Genomic DNA, 27485 nt, shown 5'->3' with positions numbered 1-27485 from the left:
GTGCTTTTAGACTAAAAAGGCATAGACATAAACGATTTCTGGGGCACGTTAGATCAAAATTAGTTTTTTTTTTTTATAGAATCCTGAAAAAGGAAATCGAACGGAAATAAATCCCCTTCGTGCATTCACCTACCATGTTTTAAGGTCCTGGATCCTGGATTCTATTCCTGGTAAGTTCGTCATGAAATATTGATTTGAAAGGTGGTTTTATTCTACAATGTTTAACTGTCTCTGGACTTACACTTAAAACGTAAACCTAATCACTGATTACTTTACTTTCATGCAACAGACGATCGAGATGTGCTATATTTGGTTTACCTTTAGAGTTTCCTATGCACTGGGGTGCAGATTCATTTCAGATTTCTTTTACCAATTTACAGAAAAATTATGAAAATTTCTCACCTCAATAGAACTTAAAAAACTTAATAGATATTTCAAAAAAGATGGAGAATTTCTTTAGACCATATAATTATAGGGGCTATGTATAGCGTGTGAGCTCGCCAATATATGACAGTAAAAAAATTATTGTCTTTGAATTTCCTAGAGTTTTAACCATCGAAAAAAAAAAGATTGCAAATCAAATCAACAGACAATGGAAATTTGATGTGTATTATTTTAATAGATTGTTTATAACAGAAAAATACATAGAGAAATATGCATTTTTATTTTTTGTAATAAAAACAGTCTAGTAAATTCGAATAAATAAAAATACGCTTTATATTAACAATATTAATTTAAATGCAAAAATAACATTGAATACTTGAAAAATAAATATTATTGAGTGTTACAAACATAATTTAAAAAACGGATAGCGATTAAAAGTAAAAACTATATTTAGTTTAATTCTTATATCGATAAATACATAAACATTATAAAACAGGAGTTATACAAATACAAAAATAATATTTTAACTAGGCGGGCTACCTACACGGTTAAATTTCGAAACATCACGCAATTTCTTATCTCGGCTACGCTATGTAAGATGAAAAAAAATATTTAAATTAATAATTTCATCATGTCATGAAATCGCCCCTGGGTAGCGCCTGCTAACGTCAATCAACAAAAACATCCTCGTTTATATCACAATATTTCGGCTACGCCATGAATCTCTTTTTAAAAATAATTTCTCACGTCACAAAGTCGCCCCTGGGTAGCGCCTGCTAACGTCAATCAACAAAAACATCCTCGTTTTTATAACAATATTTCGGCTACGCCATGAATCTCTTTTTTTAAATAATTTCTCACGTCACAAAGTCGCCCCTGGGTAGCGCCTGCTAACGTCAATCAACAAAAACGTCCTCGTTTTTATAACAGTATTTCGGCTACGCCATGAATCTCTTTTTTTAAATAATTTCTCACGTCACAAAGTCGCCCCTGGGTAGCGCCTGCTAACGTCAATCAACAAAAACATCCTCGTTTTTATAACAATATTTCGGCTACGCCATGAATCTCTTTTTTTAAATAATTTCTCACGTCACAAAGTCGCCCCTGGGTAGCGCCTGCTAACGTCAATCAACAAAAACTTCTTCTTTTTTATAACAGTATTTCGGCTAAGCCATGACATCATTTACAAAAACATAATTATTTGGGCTTTTTTCAGGTACGCAACATTTTTTTTTAAATACACCTACCTAACCGATAAAATACTATTAGTAATTAAACCAAGGTGTGCTTTAAAGTTCCGTATGGCCAAATAATATTATTTATTATTAGAATATTACTGTCATGTAGTTCAAGCATTGTTGCATTCACGTTGCTTTACTTCTGAGAGCTCAACTGCTATGTTTGTCTATGGTTATGTTTGCTGTCATCTGTCATGTATTGGCGAGCTAGTCTGTGGGCTATACTTACGCCAATTATAGAGATTTTCTGAGCTCATGACCTGAAATTGGTTGATTTTTTATGTTATCATCTGTAATATTCACCATTTTCACATTTAAATATTTGATTACATCTATTGATTTTTGTGAATTAAAAAATCTGAAACCTTTACTAATAATGGTAATAATTTTTAAAATTTGCCAATAAGTTCTAGATTTTGCCAATTTTTTTAGGGAAGAGCTCTTTGAGAAGCAGCGATAAGATAGATCCTGTAAATGCCCAGTGTGTTAAATTGTAGTTAAATATCCATTATTTTAATGTTAAATTAGGGGCAGCCAGCTCTGAGCCAATATGTCCCTATCTTTTCTTCAGGAAAGCTTATTTCATTTCCTAAATATACGTCCAATTTGTTTTTGAATGTATGAAAAAGATGGTGCCATAACTATTTCTTGTGACAGACCATTCCGTGCATCCAAAAATTTTGTTAAAATATTTTTTTTTTAAATATTTACTAGGAAATCCATAACTTCTTCTTCTTCTTCTTGTGGTGCCACAGTGGAGGTGCTTGATGATTCATGACATTTTTTTTATTTTGTCTGCAGCCATTTAAAATAAGGATTTGAGCTTATAGTGTAACCACGATAAGCCTTCTTCTCACACTGAGTTTTTCTTAAACTTTTCTATGTAATATAATACCGACTATTAGGAGTATCTCTCCCTACATAAAATATCCAAAGTACACTAGGTAAATAATTGTATTTATTATTTCCCTATCTTTTTTATGCATCTTAATACTTCTTCGTTGAAAACTCTGTCTACCCATGGATGTAGAACCACAATTCAAATAGTTCAATTCTCTTTGTGGTAGCTCAGGTGAGAATCTAGCATTTGACTCTATAGAGATATAGCATCGCTTAACTTGCATGCACAGATTGTGGTTGAAGTCTCTATTATAAGATCACGCATTTTGAAAAAGCAGTTCCTTGCCATCTCTATCTTAACTTTAACCTCCTTGAGAGTGATTCCACTAATCTTTGAGCCAGCTTCCCAGATATTGAATGCACTCTTTCTATTTCCTTCATTCCCATTTTAGGGGCATAATTCTTCAGTTTTGCTTAGTTTTGGACACACTTATTTTTAGTCTTGTTGCGTTACAGGCCGAGCCATCACTATTACATATAGATATAGGATATTACTTGCACTCAAACCAATAAATAAAAACACGTAATAAAATTAAGAGTACTTTATTCTTTATTTCCATATTACTCATCCATATAATAAACAATATTTGATTTAAAAACTGTTTTTATTTATTCGAATTAATAAACATAATACTTATTGTCGAAAGGAATACTTAACCTACACTTAAAAAGAATCACTAATACTAAAAAGTATGTAGAAGGGGGATGCTTTAAGGTAAGTTGAGCTATATTACAAGAAATCTCAGCGTTGCAGAGGAACAGTTTGCCGGGAACAAATACTACGTGATACAAAGCACTAACTTCCTTAGTAACCGAGTATCGGCTAGTATTTTATACTGACAAACATTTAGAGTCTTTTCACTGAAGAATAAATAAACTTGAAAGAAACATAATACTAAAATTAGAGGGGAAATAACCATATTCTTACATTTTAAAAATTAAAACTGAGAATTACGTTTGCATAATATGCTTCTATAATATTATGTTAACAAAAATTCAAACATTTTTCTAAATATTTTCATTATTCTCGACATCTGAATACATTAAAAGATTGATGTCAAATATAAAGCCACCTTAATGTTAATAACACCGCATATCTCGTGTTTACTTTTTCTTAGTAATTTAGAGAATTTAAACTTCTCAAGATGATTTGACCCTTTTTTTAAACTGTACAATTTTTTATCGTCAAACTTGGGATTTCTTCTCCCGAAAACTTGTCCTTAATAAGATACGCAGTGTTAAAATGTAAATGACGCTAAATTTTATTTAAAAGAGAAGAATTTTCTAGTAGCAGAGCTCTCTAGCACTTTATTGTCTAGTCTCAAAAATCATTTGATTTCAACTTTATTAAGCACTCGATTTTGTAAAATTATAACACCATTTCAAGCAATAATAAAATTAAAAACTACGTACATTATTTAAATGTGAAAAGACTCATAAAAAAATAGACATAATATAAAAGATACTATTGGTGTTTTTAAATTGTAATATATCTCGGAACTTATGTTTTATGTTAACAGTAATAAATAGATGAAATTTTGCAAAAAATATTGTAAACAAATGATTGATCAGTAATATGTAATAATTACGAAAACGGTGATCTATTGGATTCTTCTAATAACGCACATTGTATCAACTCGATTAAAAGTTATTCCTTGAAAAGTAACGACATTTATCTCACTCTTCCTAAATTCTTATATGCCGCAGGAACATAGAATTTGAGAGAATAAAAGTAGAAGCATTTGAAATATGCTGGCATAGAATGTTGCGAATACCACGTACCGCCCATAGGACTAATGCTTCTATAATCCAAGAATTGGGTATTGAACAGCGTATCTTTCCACTGTGCAAATCTGTTTTCTCGGGTAATTCGACCACGTTCAGAGGCGAAGAGATAATATAGAAAAATTGGGGACAAGAGAACGAGTAGAGGGAACTCGATCTCGCAGAAAAGGTCCAACAAGATGGACAGACTTAGTGACAGAAGCGCTGAAGAAAAAGCGGATGGAGGCGGATCTTAATGACGTGCTTCCCTCCTGCCAATGTGACGACTGCTCTCCCAAGAGCAAACGACTGAGAAGAGGAAATGTAACATGCCGTAATATGCACGTAGGAAATTGTTTAGGCGATTATCATGTTATTTGAGATACTTATTTAATAAATATATATCATATTATATCCTGGGGTAATTACTACAACTGGATAACTTCAAAATGAGCATTTTTGAGCTACGCACTTCCTCCATGAAAGCTACAAATAGACAAGTAGTGATTGATTCAAATCATATTATGATATTTTGATGCATGACTCGTGTCTATATTTGTAGCATTCAAGAATGTGTTATTCACTAAAAACAACCACTGGTAACTCATAAATGCTGATTTTAAAGTCACCTGGTTGTAAAGACCCTGCAATATTATTTTAATGATTTTAAATTTGAAGTTTTAACTTCAAGAAATTTATCTAGAAAATAAATGGTTGATACGCAATAAAAAGAATCCATCATTTGAGTTTACATATGATGTATGTTTTTTTAATGATTGGTGAAATAAATAGAAAATTTACAATAATAAATGCAACATAATAATATTAGTTTCAGATCAAACAACAGTGATTCCAATTATGTATATATAAAATGTTGCAATGCAAAAATGGTTGGTTGAAAAAATCATTAATTGTCCGCTCTATCGAATTAGAATTTTCTATTTTTATTAAATTGATAACATTTGATTTATTTCCTGTAATATATTTGATTTTAAATATTTGGAACCACTGTTTCATAAGTTAATTTATACTAGAAATAATTATTACTTAAAACATATAAAAACAGATCATTTCATTACTGAAGATTACAAATATTAAAATAGAGAGACGAACCGATGCAAGGATGAAAAATTAAAAGATTGTAAATATGAAATTTCATATCGTATTTGAACAATTTTTAAAAATCAATTAAACCTCATTAGTGTCAAAATGTGATATATTTCTTCGATAAATAATTCAATCAGTTTCTGTAGTTGGGTTTAATCGAAAAGTTCGACGAATATCCGGAAGAATTTTATATTATTTATATGTAATTATTATGTATTACATTACCTAAAACTATCAGATAATAACTTAATTATTATTTACACACGGGCTCAATAAATCAAAGATTAGTTAGGCATTTTAATTTAATTTGTACCATTTTAGTATGGAATAAGCGTGGAATTTCACTAAAAAGACACAGTTAAATACCAAATTTTATTTTTTATGCCACCAATTTGAAATGCAAAATGAGGTGCATATTTACAATCTATGACTCGAGATGAAGCCACCCGATGGTCGAACAAATGTACACAATAGTTGTATATAAGGAAGGAAGTTCAGTGGTTTTTTAAATATTTTTGTGTCGTATTTTCAGAGTTATGATTTTTAAATTACTCTGCCTGTGACGTCAAGTTCTCTTCAGTATATTGTCCCGGTTGGTGAGTTCGCTTCCCGGTAACCGGAAACCTATCACAACACTCTATCATCGGTTAATTGTGGAGAACTAGTGACGTCGTTCAAAGCAGTTAATTTTAATGAAATTTTATAACATTTTTGAGAAACTTTACAATACAATTAAATGCTTTAATTTTTACCACGCATAAGACAACATTTTTATATCTAATTTCCCGCAACACTGAACTTCTTCATTATTGATAGTTTCTTAACAAAAATAGCTGTATAATATACAGGATCAAAATTTTGACATATTGTAGCAATTAAAAGAATCTAGACAAGTTAAAAAATATACTTTTGATGTTTCGTGTTCCAGTTTTAATTTTCACTTAGCCACCTAAAGTCACAACCATTTAACATCCACTATTAATTAAAATGATAAAAGTATGATCAAATACCACTTTAGTTTTATTTCATATATTTACATATTTTTTATACCAGGTGACTTAATGAATTTTAAAAGGCACAGAGTTTGAGTGTTTCTTTATGTTCTCATTTATCTAAGTTAAATGTTCACTAATTACCTTAACATTATTTACCATTAAGATGAGAATGTTTCTAAAATATTTCCTACTATTTATGAACATTTAGGAAGCACGAAATGTCTTTTCTTTCGACATTATTGTTTATTATAATCGTACGAAAATAAAAATTTTCAAAATGTAAAATCTTCGACTTACATAAAAAAACTGAGAATGTTATGAAATCACTTTAGATATAAAATAATAAAAACATGTTCCGATTCCATCTTTTTCCTATAGTTTTGGTATGAAATATCGCAAAATTGTTATGAAAAATTCTATAAACATTTTTGATTAGATTTCTTAAAGAAAATACTATTACAATAGAGTATATAGTATATTATTTTTAAATAAGCTAAATAATACGATGGTAATAGTATAATTTTTTACATGCAATGCTGGATAAATTTTCTACGATGATTTAAAATATGCAAATGTCAAATTACCCTAAAACGGGACATTTTACGCCCTATGGGACAAACGGAACCTATTACATTACCACGCCATACTTGTATACAATTTTTGTTAGAAGACACTAACTACAAAGCCATTTTTATGTTCTCTTTTTAAAACAGAAAATTATGAATGAAAACTTGTTTTTTATATATTGATAGTTATATCGTTAGAATTTTTAAAATCCACTCTAAATATTTAATATATTAATATTCCCGATTTGTGAAAATGCCCCATTGCTACATTATTATACTAAAGTACACAGAGGCAAGGTGATTTGTCTGACACATCAAATAATATTGACGACTGGGAAAACCAATGCATATATCTAGTGTAATGTAGCCATGAAAAAATATTTTTAGGATGAAGAAAGCCAAAAAAATAGTGAAGACTTATATTTTAGACAAAAAAACAAATTTATGTATAAAGATTGCCCAACAATATAAAGTGCCAGAGATTGGAAAGTTGAAATAACGCGACCAGAGATTAAATTTTTTAATTGCTTCTAATTTAAATTCACAAGTAGTATTAAGCATATTATGATTAAAATATTTGATGCTAATGGTAATTAAACATGTTTTAATCCAATGAAATACGTTAGAAAAAAATTGGCCTTTTACGCAAGTGATTTTATTTTCTTAGTTGTAATGAAAAGCATCACATTTCTCGAGACTAATTTGTTTTTAAAAAAATAAAAGTATTTGTTTTAGATTTTCTCTTAGTCAATCTTTAAAATGTCTGTAATGGTGTTGTTTCACCCATAATACATAATAGAGAAAAATAAAAATAATTGCAATGTATCATACCAAAACTATTGGGAAGAGAGATGTTTAAATTTCCTAACACCGCTGTGACAATCCACTCAAAAAATTATAATTTTAGTCCATTCAAATATAATAAAATAAACAGAATTAAAAACACATTAAGAATTAAGTAAGACCTTTAGAGGTAACTAACTTAACACGTTTGTGGTTATGCCAGCTACAGCCGTCAAAATCGTATCTCATCTAAATGAATGAAATTCCTAAGAAATGACAGCTATAAGCCTACGTGAAACTGAAGTAATTTTATGGTAGAAGGAGATATTGTAATTGATATTGTAATAAAGATATTGTATTGAGATAGTGTCTCTATAAATAAACAGTCAGCAACAAAAGTGTCCCAGTGTGTCAGTCAAATAAGATTTACTTCAAACCATCAACTACGGTCAGATTTTTTAAAAAAAAGTTTCTATATATGTCCATATGAGTGGATCAAATAAAAAAAAGTGTGCGCGAACATGTATCAGCAAAAAAACCATTTTTAGAGTTACTGGTTTCCATAGAATGGTTTCATAGCATAAAAAACTAACAAACCCAAAAATTAATATGATAAAAAAAGAACTAAACAAAAATACATATAAATTTGGTGTTAATTTAATGTTACCAGGCAATATAGAAAAAAAATACACCCAAAATCTACTGACTGTTTTTTCTAGATATATCACCGTCTGATGATATTATCTATAGATAGAGGACGATGCTAAAAGTCGAGTATTTAATTGAAAATTGTCACAGCAGTCAATATTAAAATGTAATAATCTATTCTTTAGATCTCCAATTATTTTGTTCAATTAAAATCACTTACGATCCAAAATCAGATCTTTAAAAAAATAAAGTCACAAAAAACAACACAGATTATAGAATCTAAAATAAAAAAAAGAGTTAAAAATACACTACTCATTTGAATGAGTAAAAAAAGTTTATTTTACAATTTGTTTAGTTATAAAAATGTAAAGCATTATAAAAACACATTGTTTCTTAATAATTACTTAAAATTAATAAAAATCATAATATTTTACAAGAATATAATTGAGACCATTAGTCAATTCAAAACTAAAAGATAAAAAATGTGCCATTGCCTATAAGAATGTTGGTCCAACAAAAAAAAACATTATTAAAAGACATTGTATAAAATAATTCATTTTCGAAGCAAAATGGCTTTTCGAATGCTTAAATACATCATTGCTTAAAAGATCTGTCAAAAAATTAATTTGATATGTCCAATTTTGACATTTGCTGGTATGTATTTCATAAATCCAGCAAATAAATTGACAGTCAAACACATCTTTGTTCGAGTATTTGTCAGTTTCGGCAACTTCAAATCGCTCCAACAAACAATAAAATGAGGTCTAGAAGGTCATTCACAAGTTTTAAAAATATAATTTAGCAAGTCAACATTCTTGTAGGAACGCAACAATTATTATATTTAGTGATAAAAATATATATATAGTTGTTTTTAAATATCACTTGCGTATTTTATTACAGTTGATTTTCTGAATTGGAACAATTTTATCTGTCCATTTTGAGATTTATTAGTTTGTATTGCGTATTGTCAATACTTTAAAAACATAATTTACATTTTTTATCACTTCGGAACAACGGAACCAATTGCTAAATAATTAGAATACACGATTCAATAACAAATTGTCCAAATCTTAAAATTCCAAATCAACGCAATAAAAGTCTTTTGAATCGTCATAGCTGCATGTTCCCACATATAAAAAGATGTAAATTTAAAGTTAGTTTTATTGAAATTGAAGATTCATTTTTCTTTTACACACTACACTTGCAGACATTGGTGATTCATTCTACTTCTTCACATGCGAGATTCGGTGATTCAATCTTCTTCTCTAGCAAGATTTGGAGATTCAATCTTCTTGTCGATCCTCAAATGTAGATCGCCTCTGTGGCGCCCTTGTTGGTTTGATGCATGTCAGAGGGAGACAGAGTGTGTGCGGTCTCCGACCAATCAGAGTGCGGGGATTGTGTGTGCGGTGTTTGCGGGCTCGGCGAGGACCAATGGCCCGGCGACTCGGGAGAGGGAGTGGGGAATGTGTCTGACATCGGCCACATTCCGTATAAACCTGAGGGAAAAATCCACCAACCTTCCTTTAATTTTTAGTCTATTAATATTATATACACGAGCAGCACTAAGTGCGTGTAAATCTACTACACGGTGTTTTAAATACATATCGTCCTTTATCTAGTAACACCGCGTAAGTAATTTTCACTATTTTCATAGAACAACCAAAAACTGCTAATTTTATTGAAAGCTCTAACAAATTACGCCTTTAAACGTATTTAAATTAAACATTTTTCCATAAACCGTCCCCTATTAAAAACTCTAAATCTAATTCCTCGTCTATTTAAAAAAGGAAGCAGTTCTTTTATCGTCCCGTAAAAAGAACAAAACTGACATACGCGGTGTTGTTACCTAAGGGACGGTACGTAATACAATAAAAAAAAAAACAATTTACAATTTTTTTGTGTTCGTCCAGTCAGTTTTTGAACTCGTTGATGAAAATGTACCAATCTCTTTCCCGGGGAGGATATTCCATTGATCCATAACTCGATTTGTTGGGAAGTTCAACCCCAGAGCGTTCGATGTGAAGTGCAAAGAAGATGGAGACAGCAAATGAGGATTTGACAGGTGGTAGAGTGTATAAGCTAACACACACATTTATGAAACATATTGTCTATCCAAGATCTCTAACAAATGTAGGAGAGCATGGGTAACAGTGGATCACAGTGAATCTTTTGCAATAGCTTCTTGTGTATTGCATACACTTTTGTTTAGTCAACACTTTTTCACACCCCCTTTTGCTTTACTAATCACCTTCACGACATTAGAACTGGAGGACTTGATGTGATGCTTAGGTTAATACATTACGACAAAACTATTTTTTACGTGTATTTAAAAAATGTTTTGTGCCAACATGGGCTGAAACATTGAATGGTTCAATTTTTCCCTTCATTGGTCACTGTTTTTTTAAGAGTTAGTCGTTGATATTTTTTTATATTTATGAAAACTGTCATTAGGTTATGGTGAATCATTTCATCTTGGGTCACAGTGGATCGTTTTTACTCATATAAATAAAAAATTGTAAGTCATTTCCAGTTTCGTGGATTACCAAAAGCAGGTCCAAGAAAAGAGGGAAGACCATCAAGCCCATTATTGCAACCGATACCCCAAATAAACTAAAAATGGAAAACATGTATTTTTTTCTTCAAATCTTCAAAGCCTGCTAGAATTGAGAATTTACATAAAGTACAAATAACAAACAGTTTATTATTTAAATGAACTTATTTTATTTTAATAGCATAATTCAGTGTATGCACAATAACCACTCTGATTACCTAAATAAATAGTATCAAATTAAATAAGCTATAAAATGGCAAACCAAAATCATTACTTTGAAAACAATTAATGCCTCATTCGATTTTATCAGAGAGACTAGAATTTAATGATAAACTTCAGAGCTACAGAGGTTTAAAAGTGATCCACTGTAACTCATGATCCTCTACTTACTAGAAAAAGTCACCTTTATATGCCTACGGGAGCCTATTATTTATTTATTTTTAATCTTGAAATAATACACACATAAACATATTCTAAGTGCGCTCTAATCTTGTAGCCATAAATTAATGCGAAGTTAGTAAAGAAACTTACCGGACATGACCCCCGAATAGTTGTGCTGTTGCTGTTGTCCCCCGAGGACCATCTGCGGGTTTCCGAAAGGCGTCATGCCACCATTCTGGTTAAGGGCAGACGCATAATCTAGCAGAAAAATTCACATAGTGATAAAAGTTAGGTACCTGATATATTGTCTATGGATCAAAATCTTGGACCAAAAATGTTCAATATGTGGCCAGTTGAAGTTAGGAATGAAGAAACGAGAAATTTAAAAGATTAGTTACAAAGTTAGAGGGGTATGGAGGGAGGATCTTCAGATGTATAAGTATTTAAATAGAGTAATTTATTTTTAGGTTATACTTCTTCATATATTTCATTTGTTGATATATTTTATTTTATCGCGTGTCTAGTATACGAGATTTTGGTATTATACTTGACACTAAACTTTCTTTTACAATTCATATTGAACATGTTATCAATAAATCCTTAAAACTTCTTGGATTTATTAACAGAAGCACAGCTGACTTCAAAAATATCAATACCCTTAAAACTCTCTTCTGTTCCCTAGTTCGCCCGCACCTAGAATATTCCTCTGTTATCTGGTCTCCATATTATGATGTTCACATCAAGAATATTGAATCGGTTCAACATCGATTTTTAAGAAAGATAGGCTGGAGGTTGGGCTTATCCAGAGACCTATATACGTATAATAAGTTAGAAACTACCTTGAATATATCTTCTCTTCAAGACCGTCGAAATAAATCCGACCTTATAGTCCTATTTAAAATTCTCAACTCACTCTTTGATGCGCCTGAACTACTGAGCTCAATAAAATTAAATATCCCAACTAGAAACCTCAGACAAAACTTACTCTTTCATACCGATAACCATAGAACTAACTATGGTTTTCATTCCCCTATGCCCAGAATTTGTAGGTCTGCCAACAAACATACCAGTCTTGATTTCTTTGATAACAAGTTGTCATCTTTCAAACGATCACTGAATCAAATTCAATTATAAACACCTCTCTCCCTCTTCCACTCCCACAAAGTCTACTATAAACCATTGAGTCTTTCTAATTTTGTTATAATAATTTTCTATGTATAAATGTGTCCATAAAAATGCCCATTGGGCGTATATATAAATAAATATTTCATAAATAATAATTTGCCATGTACTAGAGAGTTGTAAAGCAGGCTCCCTAGAACCGGCATCTCATATTTATGTAATTTTGGTCCTGTACCCAAAATAAAACACGTTTATTGGATTTTAATTCTACTTTATTTTTTTTAATATTCAAGAGGGCGTATTGTGACGCGATTTGTCTTGTTAGTACATTTTCAAAGTAACTTAAATATTTATCGACATCTATCATATTAGTGAAAAAAAGTTCAGAGAGGAAAGCATCCTTCTTCTATAATTGCTGGGTATTTTTATTTTACCATCTTTGTATATTGAAATTTTAGTATAAATTCTTTCGTGTTATGTATGCCTTTAATTTTTTTTGTAATGTACATAAACGTTCATAAAATAAATGAATTAATATTAAATTAAATTAGTTATTGCGCGTGTCACATACCTCTGGTGTACTGGTAAACATTCTGGGGCTGCTGAGGAGGCGGGGGCGGCGCGGGGGGCAGGCGCTGCTGTGCGGCGGCCCGCAGCGCCGCCATGTGCGTCGGGCTCGTGGGCAGCGACGGCCGCGACTTGCCGGGCGACGGCGACCCTACGGGGAGAGACATACAGCCTATATTGCCGTGCACTTATATAGTACATATCACACGCCTACAACTAGACAGACAGACATATGTATATACAATTTAGGTACTCGTAATGTAATTTTCAATTCTAGAAACTGCCCCGCGCAGAAAAGCAAATAAAACGGTCTAAGATATGGCACAAGAATTATTATTATTAAATCTAATAATGATATGTTTAAATCTATTTTAACGAAAGTTAGCTGTTGGCGCACTTTGACTTTTCCGAAACTAATCGAGTCCATTTTTGAACCCATTGAGACTATACATTGTCAGCTCTTGTGGGAGCTTATTCCAACCATCAACAACCCAGGCAATGCTTCCGTGGATATAGATTGAATCTCATTTTCTCCAGCCTCGAAGACGAGCATCTTGTTCAAGCTTAAAGAGACACTTACCTATGTAGGCCTGCGGAGAGTTGGTGTGGTTAGAGTGTGTGGGTGAGTGGTTGGAGTAAGGGGGGGACAGTGTGGTGGGGGGCACCCCCCGCGCCCCTCCCCCGTACACCTCCAAACTCAAGCCGTGCAGGGACTGCCCCGTCTGGAAAGAACACAAAAATGCATCACATAACATTTCAATTCCAAGCTATACTATATGCTATTTTGGGTGATCAAGATACGCTGTAATGGGTAGGTATAATTAAGCAGTGTCCCATGCAAGATAGTGTTCTCACACAAGGACGATACTGTCCTGTTCCAGCTCCGTGAACAGCCTCGACCGCAGGAACGGACAGTGGGACAATACAATAACTCCATTTGACTATATGTACTTCAAACGCGGACTGCTGCAAAAATTGATACACGATGATTCGTATGGTGTGGTAATTGTCCTGCGTAGAGAGCCTGCTTGTCTATTTCTAGGACCATGTCTTGGTCCATTGTTCTGCCCCTTAAATTTCTGTTCACACTAGGACAATAGGTCCGAAGCCGTTTGAAGACAGTACTATCCTGTCCTCGTGTGAATTAAATATAGGTTTGTATAAGGGAATTAATATAACACGATAAGCAAAGCAAAATTTAAGGCAAGTACTTCATTTTAAGATAGTGTTTTTTTCTTCATATTTTCTTCCTCATTATACATATTGACGGCAAAAAAGCTACATGGCTTATAGGCCATTTTAGCCGGAATAGAGTTGATCATAAAGAAATCACACATTTTCACACAAATTCCCATTCTATTAGTGTTGCCGATGCGTTGTAAACGTAACTGTTGACAATGGGGATTTGAGTCTCTGCAATAATTCCTCCTAATTGTTAATCGAGGATCTGACTCAGCCACGGATTGGAATTTATCATCATCAAACATTGAAGACAGTCCAGATTCAGATGCATCTTTTAGAATTCTATTGCCTGATTTGAACCTTTGATACCAAAATTGACATCTAAGCGCTGTTAGCACTTTACCATAAACTTCTCTAATAGCATTAGTAGCTTTACTGACATGACACATATTTATGGATGTCAATTAAAAGTCCTTAAACTTCACCGATCATAATGAAAGCAGAGAAAAGTGAACGCTAATCGTCAAAGTAAACGCGAGTCGAGTTTTAGTTTGTCCGTAAGTCGTTTGTTTTGCGCTTTGCGAGAGTTCCTTTATTTGAAGTGTGGCAATATTAAAAAATACAATAATCCCCGATTGATAAATTTAAGTCAATGTTCCATTGGAATTAGTAAAATTATAAACAACTGTGGTGTGAAACTTTTGTCGCGTCAATTATTACTGACAGTAGAGCCTATTGTGACTAATAATTAAGTTCCAGTTTGGAAATTTTATCCTTATCAATAATGTAGATTTAATTACTGTTTACAATAATTGATTTGGGATAAAAAAAATGTGTATTGTGTTGATATTATTGGTAAGTTTAATACCTTGATGCAATCTTCATAGCTCGGCGGCTGCTTATTTCCGAGTAGGACAGCGTGGTCCAGGTGAGCCATGGTCTGAAGCTGGGCCATGGAGTTGGAGTACAGCGACGTGGTGTCGTACGGACTCGGCAGATCCTGGTACACGCAGAACAACTAACCATTAATCATTACTTTCTACTCAAAATACCAAACAAATTATTGTTACAAATTATTGATCAGGAGTAAACCACACATATAAACAAATTTGTATGTTAAAATACATATACAGTCAAACATGGTTATGACGATCATGGAAATAGCGAGATCCCGAGATCATAATGAGGAAACATTAGTTGACATTTTAGTTAATGATTTTCTCCATACATTTATTCACTTTTATAACGAGCTACTTCTCAGACATACCAAACAAAAATATTGTCAACAGTTGAGCAAAACTATTCAATTGTTTAAAAACATAATTTTTAAAATAAAAACCTAAATAATAAAATCCAAAGGCGGCTATTATTATTATTATGGATAACTTATATAGCGCCATTTTCGTAATAAAATACCTCAAGGGCGCTTTACATAGTGATTCTATTGTTAAATTAATTTAATTGAAGCTTTTAAATTTGTAATTTCATTAAAACAATTTATTTTGTTGTCACTTGCTACGGATTTATTCAAATGATTTAGAGAACAAGTGGGTTTTAAGTTTTTTCCGAAACATCACTTCACTTTCACAGCCTCGCACCTCTGCTGGGAGAGCATTCCAGGCCCTATGGCCTGCGACCGCAAATGCGCGTTCACTAAATTTAGTGCGCTGTTTGCGTAGAGGTATAATAACCTTTCCTCTCGCCGTAAACGTAGCTGATCTAAGCGTGAGACGCCTGTCAGCTCGTTCATCTGGAATGCATAGTTCCCTTAGATATTCTGGAGCAGAGTTGTGCAGTGACTTATACATAAGCCACTTACATAAGCCTTACATATGACTTATACATAAGCTGACTTAATACCGATACTCCTGGGCGTCAGGATCGGATTACGTTTATGACACTATGTAATTGGTGCTTTCGCCGACAACATTGAAAAAATATCACATATGGTTGAGATTGTGCGTAAAAAATCCTCGTGAACTCAATAAGTACCGAATCAGCACCATATTAAAATTTACAACTTCTTTTTTAGTTTGTGAATGACATCCTTATTTCGGAGGTTTTTCAATGTTTTTCAGTTTTTTTTTCTATGGTCGATGCATAATAAACATTTACCTTTTGTCAAATAAGTACCCGGAAATTCTCATTTTAAATTTTCCCTCTGAGAATATTTAAAAAAAAAATAATTCCCAGGTTGGCACAACTGTCAGCCACTATTCTGTGAATTTTTATTGCTATGTGTCATTTAGTTTGGTTACGGCGTCATTAGGAACAAGTCAACCTTTTGTGTGCGTTGCGATTTTTACTATGGATAAAAATATCGAACAAAGAGTTTGTGTGAAATTTTGTGTTTCAAACGAAATTTCTTGTGCCAAAACGTTGGAAATGTTGAAAAAAACATTTGGTGATTCAACCATGTCGAAAACTCAAGTTTACGATTGGTATAAATCGTTCAAAGAGGGGCGAGAAGAAGTGAACGATTTGCCACGTTCAGGACGGCCTTCGACCTCTTCAACTGAAGAAACTGAATTTTCTTCAAAAAGTGAATCGCAGTAAGGTGGCTGAAGACATGCTTAAACGCGTAAATTCCGATCCAACGTTCATCAAACGCATCATAACTGGTGACGAGACATGGGTTTTCGAGTACGACATGCAAACAAGTCAACAATCATCAGAATGGCGCACCAAAAATGAGCCGAAACCGAAAAAACCGCGCCGAAGCAAATCGAAAATCAAGGTGATGCTGACCGTTTTCTTCGATATTCGTGGTGTTGTTCATTCGGAATTTTTACCGGAGGGCCAAACCGTCAATAAAGAATATTATCTTGGCGTTATGAGGCGTTTGAGAGAGAATGTTCGTCGCAAAAGACCAGATTTGTGGCGGAACAACAGTTGGATTTTGCACCACGATAATGCACCAGCGCACAAAGCGATCATTGTGAACGAGTTTTTGAACAAAAATTCAACAAATATCATCGAACAACCACCGTACTCTCCAGATATGGCCCCGTGTGACTTTTTCCTGTTTCCAAAACTCAAATTACCACTTCGTGGAACCCGTTTTGAGAGCATTGAAGACATCAAAACTAATTCGCAACGAGAACTGAAGGCCATCCCGGAATATAGCTTTAAAAAGTGTTTCGATGATTGGATTGTTCGTTGGAAGAAGTGTATTGCCTCAGAAGGGGCCTATTTTGAAGGAGATATAATAAATTTAGATGATTGATAAGTTGTTTGTGTTTTATTTCAAATTTCCGGGTACTTATTTGACAGTGTAGTAGAGTTTTGACTCGGATAATCTTCAGAACCAGTTATGGTGAAAGTATATGCAATTCTTAACTCCTTGCATTTAAGTAAATTTTTATTAAACCAGAAGAACCCAAAATTTCAGGTTTTGATCCCTGAGACGTTTGATACTTACGGGTAGATTATTCAGCGGAGACTCTACGGGGCTCAGGCTGGAGGCCAGGGACTCCACACTCTGGGGCACCTCTTGGCCCCCGTTCTTCTTGTTGTTCTTTTTTACACTTGGCTTCCTGCAACGGAAACACAATTCTGAATTATTACAAGTGTATAATTATTTTCTAATGTCTATTCCAAATTTTTGTTAAAAATCAACACAAGCTCGCTGATAATATTATTTATCTAGGTATTGTGAAAAAAAACATAAGTAAATCACACATGCATTTTGGTACTATCAAATCTACACATTTCTGCAGGCCAGATCAAAATGACATGCGGTTTAAAACACCATTAATTTTTTTTTTTTAAAAACGGAAAATTTACATTGACAAAAATGAGATGAATATTTTTATTGACTTTTGGAGAGAAATGAAAAAAGACTAAAACAGCTTTATGTAAGGAGTTCACTAGTTGCGTTTCCGCTTGGTGCTCTTGGGTTAAATGTAAAAATATGTTAATAAGTGTAACTGGTAAAATTCTCCATGGCAAAATTATGGTAACTTGCCTTCTGATAGAAGGTGCCCCCGAGTCCATGAGGCCGTCTCCCGGGCTGTTGGGCGAGGCCTTGGCCCCCGAGCGCTGCTTCTTCCCCTTCCCTCCCGCCTTTCCCGCGGCCCCCGCACCGCCGATCACCGTCGGGTGCGAGATCAGCTGGTGGTGACTCGGAGACGCTGCAATATTCAACAAACACTTTGTTAGTCAACGGGCTTCAAAACAAAACAGCTCTATGGACCTAAAGCGATCTAGTTTTTTATTATTATTTAATGAATCATTACAAGTATACACTAGAATTGATTTTTAACTACAACATGCAAAGAAATATAGCATTTGATCCAATGACGTATAGTGAAATAGACACGTTGCAAGCGCAATGAAAATGCTATTTCAATTTGTGGGTTGAAATGCCTTCACTGCATTTATTCGTTAAAAGACTTTCATCATAACTAGATGATGCTACACAGAAATTAATGTGCCAGTGTGAGATGGAATTTGTTTTAAAAAACGAAACAGATATTGATGGCAGCCACATAAACTACCGTGTGTTGAAAACGTCAGCTTTTCAAGACAGCCGATCAAAAACATTAAAAATAGCTGATTATAGACATAACTTTCTTTTTTTAGAAAATGAGGAATTCCACAGTTTTCTAATTTATTTATTTTCTATTAGCGTACTATTTAACTAAGCAAAAATATATTTACAATATTTGAGTTTGTCCAAATGTTCGTAGACAAAAGACTAATAATGAAACCATCTGGTCCAAGAAGAAGTTTAAAAATTGGAAAATTGTTTTCAGGCGTTGCCTAGTATGTGAAATAATTCAATCAGATGAATCTCTTCACAACAATAAAGGTTTCAGCTCTTTAACTTCACTAAAATCAACAGATGGAAGAATTGAAGAAATATGGATGTTCAAACATAGGCAAAATGGTGAATGTTACACAGTGTGTAAAGTGGGCACTTAAACCAGCCAATGACAGGTCATAAGCCCTGTAAATGCCTAGATTTCCATATTGCCTTATTTAAGGTATTCTCCATCCCAGTTGTAATTTGTTAAAAATATTTTTATTTTTTTTGTGCGTTATTTACAAAGATATGATTTTTTAAGTTACATTTATCAAATACCGCGCCAAATGACTGTAATCAGTGTGTCACTTTTCAGTAGTGACGTCATGAAACGGTTGGCGTTCTTACTTTCACTGACCTGACAAGAATCTATGGAATATTGCTTTGATTACTTCATTTAGTTGATCGTAATTTGCTCATTTCTATGTTATGGTTGTTTTTACGAACGTAGATCTGGCAACGCTGTTGAAATGTCAAAACATTTTTTAATCACAAATTATACTCTTTTTTTTTCTATGGTCAAAACGTTCCTTATGTGGTGCGGGGGCTTTAAAACGGAAACCGGAAATACTACACGTAGATATAAGGAGTGACGTCATTATTTACGATTTTAAAATGAATACTATTTTTAACATTTTTTATTTATTTTATGTATGTTGTAGTTAAAATGAAATTTAATATTTGTGTTTATTTTATTCTTTTTCATCTAAATATCATTTTTATTTTTTCTGTGTAGATCAATTCCTCTAGATTGAGCATTTTTGTTATTCTATATAAATCTGTAGTTCTAGTATATTTTTTAAAATAAATGTTACTTTAAGAGCTTTATTCGTTGTTCTTTGTATTGATTCTTGCATATGTTTACTACAATGCGACCATATTATTAATCCATATACAAAGTGTGGAAGTATAAAAGCATTGTATATCATTAATTTTGTACATTAATTATGGTTCACTAACTCAATGGAGAATGCTAAGTTTGCGGTGCCAAGGAGTAAAGTTGAAATCTGTTTTTGCAAATAAATGTTTGTCGCAAGAGGCAAAATTAGCAGTTCACAAAGGAGCCCTGGTCCCGACTCTGATGTGTGGACTTGGAAAAACAGGGATGAAAGTAGGCTGAACGCAATCGAAATGCGATCTCTCAGGCGAATGCAAAAATGTCCAGATCCGCACATTATGTAAGGCTGAGATAAGCATTATCGACAAAATTAAAAAAGGAGCTCTGCGTTGGTTTGGACATATAGAGCGAATGGATAGCGAAAGAACGGCTTGAAATATTCACAATGCGGATGCAGAAATAGACGAAGACCGAGAAAGACATGGCATGACCAAATCCAACAAATACTTGAAGACGGACATATCAAAAGTTGGAATAATCAAAGCGCGTGCGAGATCTGTTTGCAAAGGGAGTGACGTGGCGTTCTATCCTCTCTGTCTACCTTACGGGAAAATGGTATAATGGTTTGTTGTTGTTGTTTTTGCAAGATTTAGAGTCGATTTTGAATTACGCTATAATTTAGGTAGGTAGGTTTTTATGTATGGTTTATTTTGGCATCAATAACCAATTTTCCATTTTTGGCGGACATTTCTAAGTTAGCTTTTAATACCCTCTCATATCTTTCTTACATAAAATAAAAATAAATAAATTGAAATGCCATCTTTGCGCTGGCAACGTGACTATTTAATTATACAGGTGTCATGGTAAATTTAGGCTTTTACACTTGGCCAAATGAAGTGAGCGAAGAAGACTAAGTATCAAAACTAAAACTAATAAAAGAAAAGCGCAGTACATACAATAGTAGATGTTACCTAGCAGTGCGTGATGGTGGTGGTGGGGCGGCGCCCGCGGCGCGTGCTCGTCCAGCAGGCGCACGATGTCGTCGTGCACGCGCTCGGCCGCGACGTCGCGCGGCAGCCGCTCCATGTGGTCCGTGATCTCGCGGTTGGCGTGCGCGTCCAGCAGCGCGCGGCACGCGCCGTAGCTGCCCTCACGCGCGGCGAGGAACAGCGGCGTCTCGTCCTGGTGGAGAAACGCGAGGTTAGTAACTGAAGTTAGATTCACTTCTGGCAGTTAATGCTAAAGATTTCGGTCAAATGGGTAGAAGTGTCAAAAAGTGCTTCTAAATTACCACTTTTAAAATTTTTTTAGTGCTTTAAGTGCAAAAATCTGTGACTTTGAGAAATGAGTATTGCAAAATAGTGTTTCAGCATATTTTATAGCAAGAAATGCAATATATAAGCTATGGAGATTTTCTGTGTAAATAGAGCATAAATATGCATTTTTAAATATAAGAAAAAAATAATAAACACATTTATAAATAGTGTGTGTTCATAAATGTAATCAAAACAAGATAAAAAATAAATTAAACAAAGTAAAGTAAATCAAGAATTTCAATTCATATCTACAGAAAAAAAAAAAAAGAAAATTAAATGTACATATTAAAATTATGATCTAAAAAATGTAAATGAAATTAGAAAGTAATAAAAGAAAAGGTTAACCTAAGAAAAAACTAATAAAAATGAATTATTTAAAAACGTCACAGGTACATGTGAACAATAACCAATCATTGTAGTTTTGTTGCATTGTGATAGATTTATAGTTTTCTGAGTAGTAATTATTTCAACGTTTAATGGAAGTACAACTTACCGGTGACAACTCGTGATGTCACAAGTAGAGTAATTTCATAAATACAAAACTTAAAAAAAAACAAAGCTATGATCAAACGATACATAAAAATATTTTGAAATTTCTTTGGTTAAGTTTGATAGTCTGATAACAAATAAAAAAATAATAATTTAAAAACCACCGAACTGACAAGATGAAAATACTTTAAAAAAACACAAAAAAATAAAATAAATAATTTATTGAAACACAAATCATTATAAAATTATTGGAAAGGGTAAAATAAACAGTATTTATACACGTAAAAACCCAGATGACTCGTAAAATATGTCTTAAATATACATAAATAATACACAGAGAAACTCAGTTATTTTTCTTACCTTGTCATCTTGCGCGTCGCGATTGGCTCCGTGGAGGAGGAGTATATTGACAGCGTCGACATTGTTGACGGCAGCGGCCCAGTGTAGTGCGGTCTTACCGCTGTTGTCCGCTGCGTTGATGTCGGCATCGGCGTTAATCAAATCTTCCACCATTCCCTCAATGGCCAGCCTGATAGAGAAAATGAAATATATTAGAAAGTGATTAGGAGTTGTTCTGAACTTCAAGAGATCTTATGGGTTTTAAAATTACAGCTTTTGAACGATATAAATTATTTTTTTATTTTTAAAGTTTTCCATACATATGTAGGATTAAGTTGTTGAGAGTTAAAGCTCCTACCCCAGTTAGAGATTAACAGTAGACATGAGGTTGCTGTTTGAATGCATGTTTATTTTCTATCAGCAATGTCTTCATTCAAATGACAGACATATCTACCGTCTGGTAGAAAAATATTCAACCATAATCACAGATACATTTTTTTTTACTTAGGTGGTATTCAAATTAAGGCGATGATATTTTATATTTTAGGAGCTGGTCGGTGGTGCTCGAGGGCTAGGTTGGCCCGTGGGTAATTTTGAGACCCCTCTTTTAAAAAATATTTTTACATGTATAAGTACAAAAAAATTACCTAGCAGCCAGAATGAGCGGAGTAGTTCCGTCGTGCATCCGAGCGTTCAGGTTAGTGGCTCTATTCCTCAGGAGGATCTGGAAGACTCCGACAGCGTCAGCTGCCACTGCGGCGTGTAGCGGGGTGCGGCCCGTGTTGTCCTGAGAGTTGGCCTCGGCGCCCGCGTCCAGCAGGCGCTTGGAAGCGTCCGCACGGGCATACCTAGAATGTTAAACACAAAATTACCATGTGCAGGCTAGGAAAAAGGGGAACTAAATATCTAAGGAAAATAAGACATTTATGGGAAAAATACACAATTTATCAATAATATAAATGAGCGTCACATTGATTTATTTTTATAATTATTACTATTCAATTTTAAGAAACAGACATAAAGAGACCAAAGGCTTTCGAGATGTGGTCCTATAGAAGAATTCGGTGAATTTCCAGGGCCCGTAATAGAACATTTGAGGACTGTTATTATCATGAATAACTTATATAGTGCCATTTTCATAATATAATACCTCAAGGGCAATTTACTAAGTGATTCTATAAATAAATAAATTTAATTGAAACTTTTAAATTTGTAATTTAAGCAAAACAATTTATTTTGTTTTCACATGCTACGAATTGATTCAAATGGCTTAGATACTCCGCAGCAGAGTTGTGGAGTTAGTTATACATAAGCCAACAGAGTTTGTATTCCACCCTCTGTGGAAAATGTAGCCAGTGCAATTCCCGAAGTAGTGGAGTGATATGACTGAACTTAGAGGTTTCGAAAATAAGTCTCGCTGCGGCAATTAATACAGACTGTAGGCGAGTCATTTTTTCATTGGTAGACCTGCGTAGATACCATCACAATTATCGACTCTAAACACTACAAACGCATTTATTAATTGACAGACGGCATCAACCGGCAAGTTTTTTGGTATGTATTTCATTTGTCTCAGCTGATAGAAGCATGAACTTATAGTTCTAAAAATTTGAGCGTCAAGAGAAAGCTCAGAGCTAAGGAAGACTCCCAGTAGTTTAACGGTGGGTAAAGCGGTACTCCTCACATTGGGTGGTGCCGTATGCTGAATCAAATTCAGTCGTCCGGCTGAAGCCATCCATAGTTATTCCGTTTTAGATGGGCTTAATGTTAGTCTATTTTCAGCCATCCAGTTTTCTATTTTCTAAATGCATTTATCAATTAAATTAAGAAGCACACTTCTCTCGTGAGGACCCTAGGATCCTTTAGCACATTAAGGCACCCATATTAGGTCTTGACAAGGAGCTTGCGCAGTTTTAGATCTATATTTTGGATTTTCTGGTAAACCCGAATCTTGCCTGATGTATACGACTGTCAACCTTGCTCTTTGACCGACAATCCCAGGTGATCTTACTTCCAAGGTAAACAAACTCCTTCAAATTCTTTACTATTATATGGCGCTGAAAATAAGTACAAAATTTAGTTACCTGGCAGCGAGATGCAGGCTGGTCTCCCCCGTCTTGTCCATGGCAGCGTTGAGCTGCGCCCCCTGGGCCACCAGCTCCTGAATCACCTGCGCCGTCTGCTCGTCCTCGGCGTCCGAGGAGCAGCCGCCGTCCAACCCGGCGCCGGAGCCCCCGCGCACGGCCGCCACCATGAGCGGCGTCATGCCGCAGGGCCCGCGCGCGTCTATGTCCACGCAGCCGTCGTGCTGGGGGAGACATTGGTTAGATGGAGGGAATGAGAACAGACTGGAAGATGACGAATCATAAGAATGAAAATATTTCTATTTTTTTTTTCAATTCCCGTGTACTTACAATAGCCGGTGGGGTCATCATACTGGGTGGCACGCGCAAGTCGGCGGCGTCCAAGTGTTGCTGCGTCCACACCCGCGCACCAGCACCCGCAGGCTCCTCATACTCTGTGACGGCAGTGTGGTCTGACGCGTAACCGCCCGCTTCGCCACCCGTTCGCGCGCGCTTAGCTCGTGGCCCACTCGCCTCCTCCTCTTCGTCCGACCACTGCTGACTGTGACCTGAAGGGGTACAAGTAACGTAAATAATTTTGGAGGAAATTTTTTATCGGTCTTAGAAAAACTAATATTTTACATTAGCCAAAGGGCGTCAAATTCCGGAGAAAGTAATAGCCCCGGCATTAACCTATGAAAGCGGAAATGGACCTTTTGCATATGTGTCACCATTATTTGTATATAAAAGCATCAGATGGGCCTGCAAATCTCGCATTTTAGAGAAATAATATTATAGATTATTATTTTTATTTTAAGCGAGCGGCTTAAAGCTGATTATGTTAGATGCTGGCGTATTTTAACTTTTCAGAAACAAATCTAGCTCACTCTTAAAGTTATTAAGACCTGCTTATTTCAACCATCAACAATCCTATTGCTCAGAAAATGCTCCCATGGGTCTCGAAGTCGAGCATCTGGTTTTAGTTAGAACAAGGGATCCAAATTTGGGGCAGCTAAAGTGACTCGAGTATTTTATGTCTGCATCAAGTCACCTCTTTCTTGGCATTCCTGTAGTGTTGTTGGACTGAGTTTACAGTCTCTGCACATACGGAAGCCGTTTCAGGCTTGACGACAGCTTTGAGGCTCGTCTTTGGAGTCTTTCCACCAAGTTGATATTCTTAACAAATGTGGATATATAAATCTGAATTTGAATTCTATGTTTAAACTGAAATAATGATCGACTTCGGGGCCACAATCTCATTGATGTGGTTGTGTGAAAAACTTTTATTAAATCAAAGACATAGGTATCAAACTAAGAGACAGGACTCGATTGGATCCGTATGAAAACCAAAATGAAGAATGATTAACTTACTTATTCCGTGTCCGCCGTTTATGTCCACATCCATGCAAGCCATTGAAGAGTTCTTGTTCATGTTCCTCATCTCCTGTCCATCGGGTCCTCGTCTTCGGGATCGCCTCCTGGTGCCGGAGTTGGTCCTCAGGAACCCTTCAGGGAACCACGTGATCCCGGCGGCTCGCTTGCGCTGCGAGTTGACCAGCACTCCCAGCAACATGATGATGAAGATGGCGAAAGTCAGCCCCCCGATGACGTAGGATATGCTCGTGACGGGCTGGTTCGGGTCTTCCTCGGGGCGAATGTTCACACTCTTCACTTGGTAGATGGGGAAGCCGGAAGAGAGAGTGTGCCTGGCTGCCGTCGCCGCCAAGAATTCCGCCGCTTCATTGGCAGAAGGGAAACACTCGGCGTCGACATTTATCACGCATTTTCTGTTGTCGATCTCCAAGTAGGCAATCACGCCTGATTGGCCGATGCGCTCTGTGAACGCGATGTTGTGCGTCCGGCCGAACGTCGTGTCTTGCAGCCCTGTGCTGGTGGATCCCTTCCAAGGGTAGATCATATCTTTACCGGATTTGTCTTGCTTTACGCGCAGCGTTGTGCGCAGCTGATGTCCCATGTCTCTGAGGAACGCGACGAGATTTTCTTTAAACATCTTCATATCCATCAGCACGACAACTGAAATGGCGCCCTCAGCTAGATCTGGCGGCTCTTTTTCGCAATCCAAGCCGTCCCAGTTGCACTCGGCGTTATTGCAGCCGTAATCGCAGTGTCCATTAGCATAATGAGTTTGACAGTAGGCGTCATAAACGGGGTTGCACGGTTGTAACGACTTCTCGCAATCTCTGCCATCGAACAAGCACTGAGGGTTGTTGCAGACATCATTACAGATTCCATCCATGAAGACTTCCCAGCAGTTGATGGGAGCTGTGCAGTTACGCCAAGGGTTGATTCCGAGAGAACAATCATTTCCGTCAAAGTTACAGGCGTAAGTATTGCACTCTTCGTCGCACTGGAAATTTCCTTGCTTTTCCCGGCACCCTCGCTTGATACACTGTTCCCTCTGGTACTCAAGATCGATGTCGTAAGGATTCCCATTAGGGTTGGTTTTGGATCCGCCTATGACAGGTCTGCCCATTCCTCCTCTAAATTGAGGACTGTAAATATCGCAGTTTTTCCCGGACCACATAGGAGGACAGTAGCAAGCGTAGTCGCCTAGCTTGTTCTCGCAGATGGCTTCTCTGTGCTTGCAAGGGTTGGACAGACATTCGTCCATAGAATCGATCTCGCAATTGGCGCCGGAAGCGCCGGCCGCACAGTCACAAACGTATCCGCCGCCGTCGGATATTCTGCAAGCTCCTCCGTTCAAGCAAGGATCGGAATCGCAATCGTAACCCGAGAACTCGCAACTTTTGCCGTAGAAGCCATCCATACACAGGCAATGGTGTCCCGCCTTTGCCGTGGAGCACACTCCTCCATTCTGACACGGCGATGTCGCGCAGTAGTTGACTTTATTCTCGCAGTGTCGTCCCATGTGGCCGCTTTTGCAGTTGCAGTGATAATCGTTGACGAGCTGCACGCAGTCCAGAGTCCCGGGGTCGGAGCAAGGATTGGAAAGGCATTCGTTGATATCTCCCTCACACCGCGGCCCGACGAAACCCGGAGGGCACTTGCACTCGAACCCGCCGACTTTGTCAGTACACGTTCCGTTGTTGTGGCAGGAATCCGGAAGGCAATCGTCGGTGTTGATCTCGCAGATTATTCCCAGCGTTCCTGGCGGACAGGAGCACGAGAAGCTGTTGACGAGATCGTGGCAAGTCCCGCCGTTCTGACACGGGTTGGGCCGACAGTCGTCCACGTTGAGCTCGCAGTTCTGTCCCTGGAATCCTCGAGCGCACTGACACTGGTAGGAGCCGATGAGGTCCTTGCACTTAGCGCCATTCTGACAAGGCGCCGAGTCACACTCGTTGATCTCGATATTACAGTATGAGCCCATATAGCCATCCAGACAGTGGCATCGATGCGAGTTACCGATGTCTTCGCAAGTTCCATTGTTGCAGAGTTCCTTGAGTTTTACAGCTGTAAA

General features: G+C 35.8%; 1 protein-coding gene across 5 annotated transcripts in view; it reads right to left on the bottom strand.

Annotated features, from left to right (window-relative positions):
• Positions 1-9565: 9565 nt before the first annotated feature.
• Positions 9566-27485, bottom strand: part of N (neurogenic locus Notch protein) — a 246185-nt gene continuing 228265 nt past the window's right edge. For 2 of the 5 annotated variants that reach the window (XM_088224910.1, XM_088224915.1), the window contains exons 22-34: positions 25415-27478; positions 24395-24612; positions 24065-24288; positions 22628-22828; positions 22002-22170; positions 20808-21018; positions 18155-18324; positions 17613-17723; positions 15060-15191; positions 13590-13731; positions 13014-13160; positions 11471-11578; positions 9566-9884 (exon numbers count right to left, since the gene is read on the bottom strand). In XM_088224910.1, coding sequence (XP_088081036.1) covers positions 9688-9884; positions 11471-11578; positions 13014-13160; positions 13590-13731; positions 15060-15191; positions 17613-17723; positions 18155-18324; positions 20808-21018; positions 22002-22170; positions 22628-22828; positions 24065-24288; positions 24395-24612; positions 25415-27478 — 4094 coding nt within the window. In that variant the 3' untranslated portion in view covers positions 9566-9687. Of the gene's footprint in view, positions 9885-11470; positions 11579-13013; positions 13161-13589; positions 13732-15059; positions 15210-17612; positions 17728-18154; positions 18325-20792; positions 21019-22001; positions 22171-22627; positions 22829-24064; positions 24289-24394; positions 24613-25414; positions 27479-27485 lie in introns of all 5 variants that reach the window. The other 3 variants (XM_088224883.1, XM_088224901.1, XM_088224893.1) reach the window with 3 other exon arrangements.

This window comes from Micrasema longulum, unplaced genomic scaffold, assembly GCF_059751315.1.
Source record: "Micrasema longulum isolate JH-2025_06_02 unplaced genomic scaffold, ASM5975131v1 h1tg000034l, whole genome shotgun sequence".
Classification (NCBI taxonomy): Eukaryota; Metazoa; Arthropoda; class Insecta; order Trichoptera; family Brachycentridae; genus Micrasema; species Micrasema longulum.
The sequence above is the reverse complement of the archived record's forward strand: the minus strand, read 5'-3'. Positions and strand labels throughout refer to the sequence as shown.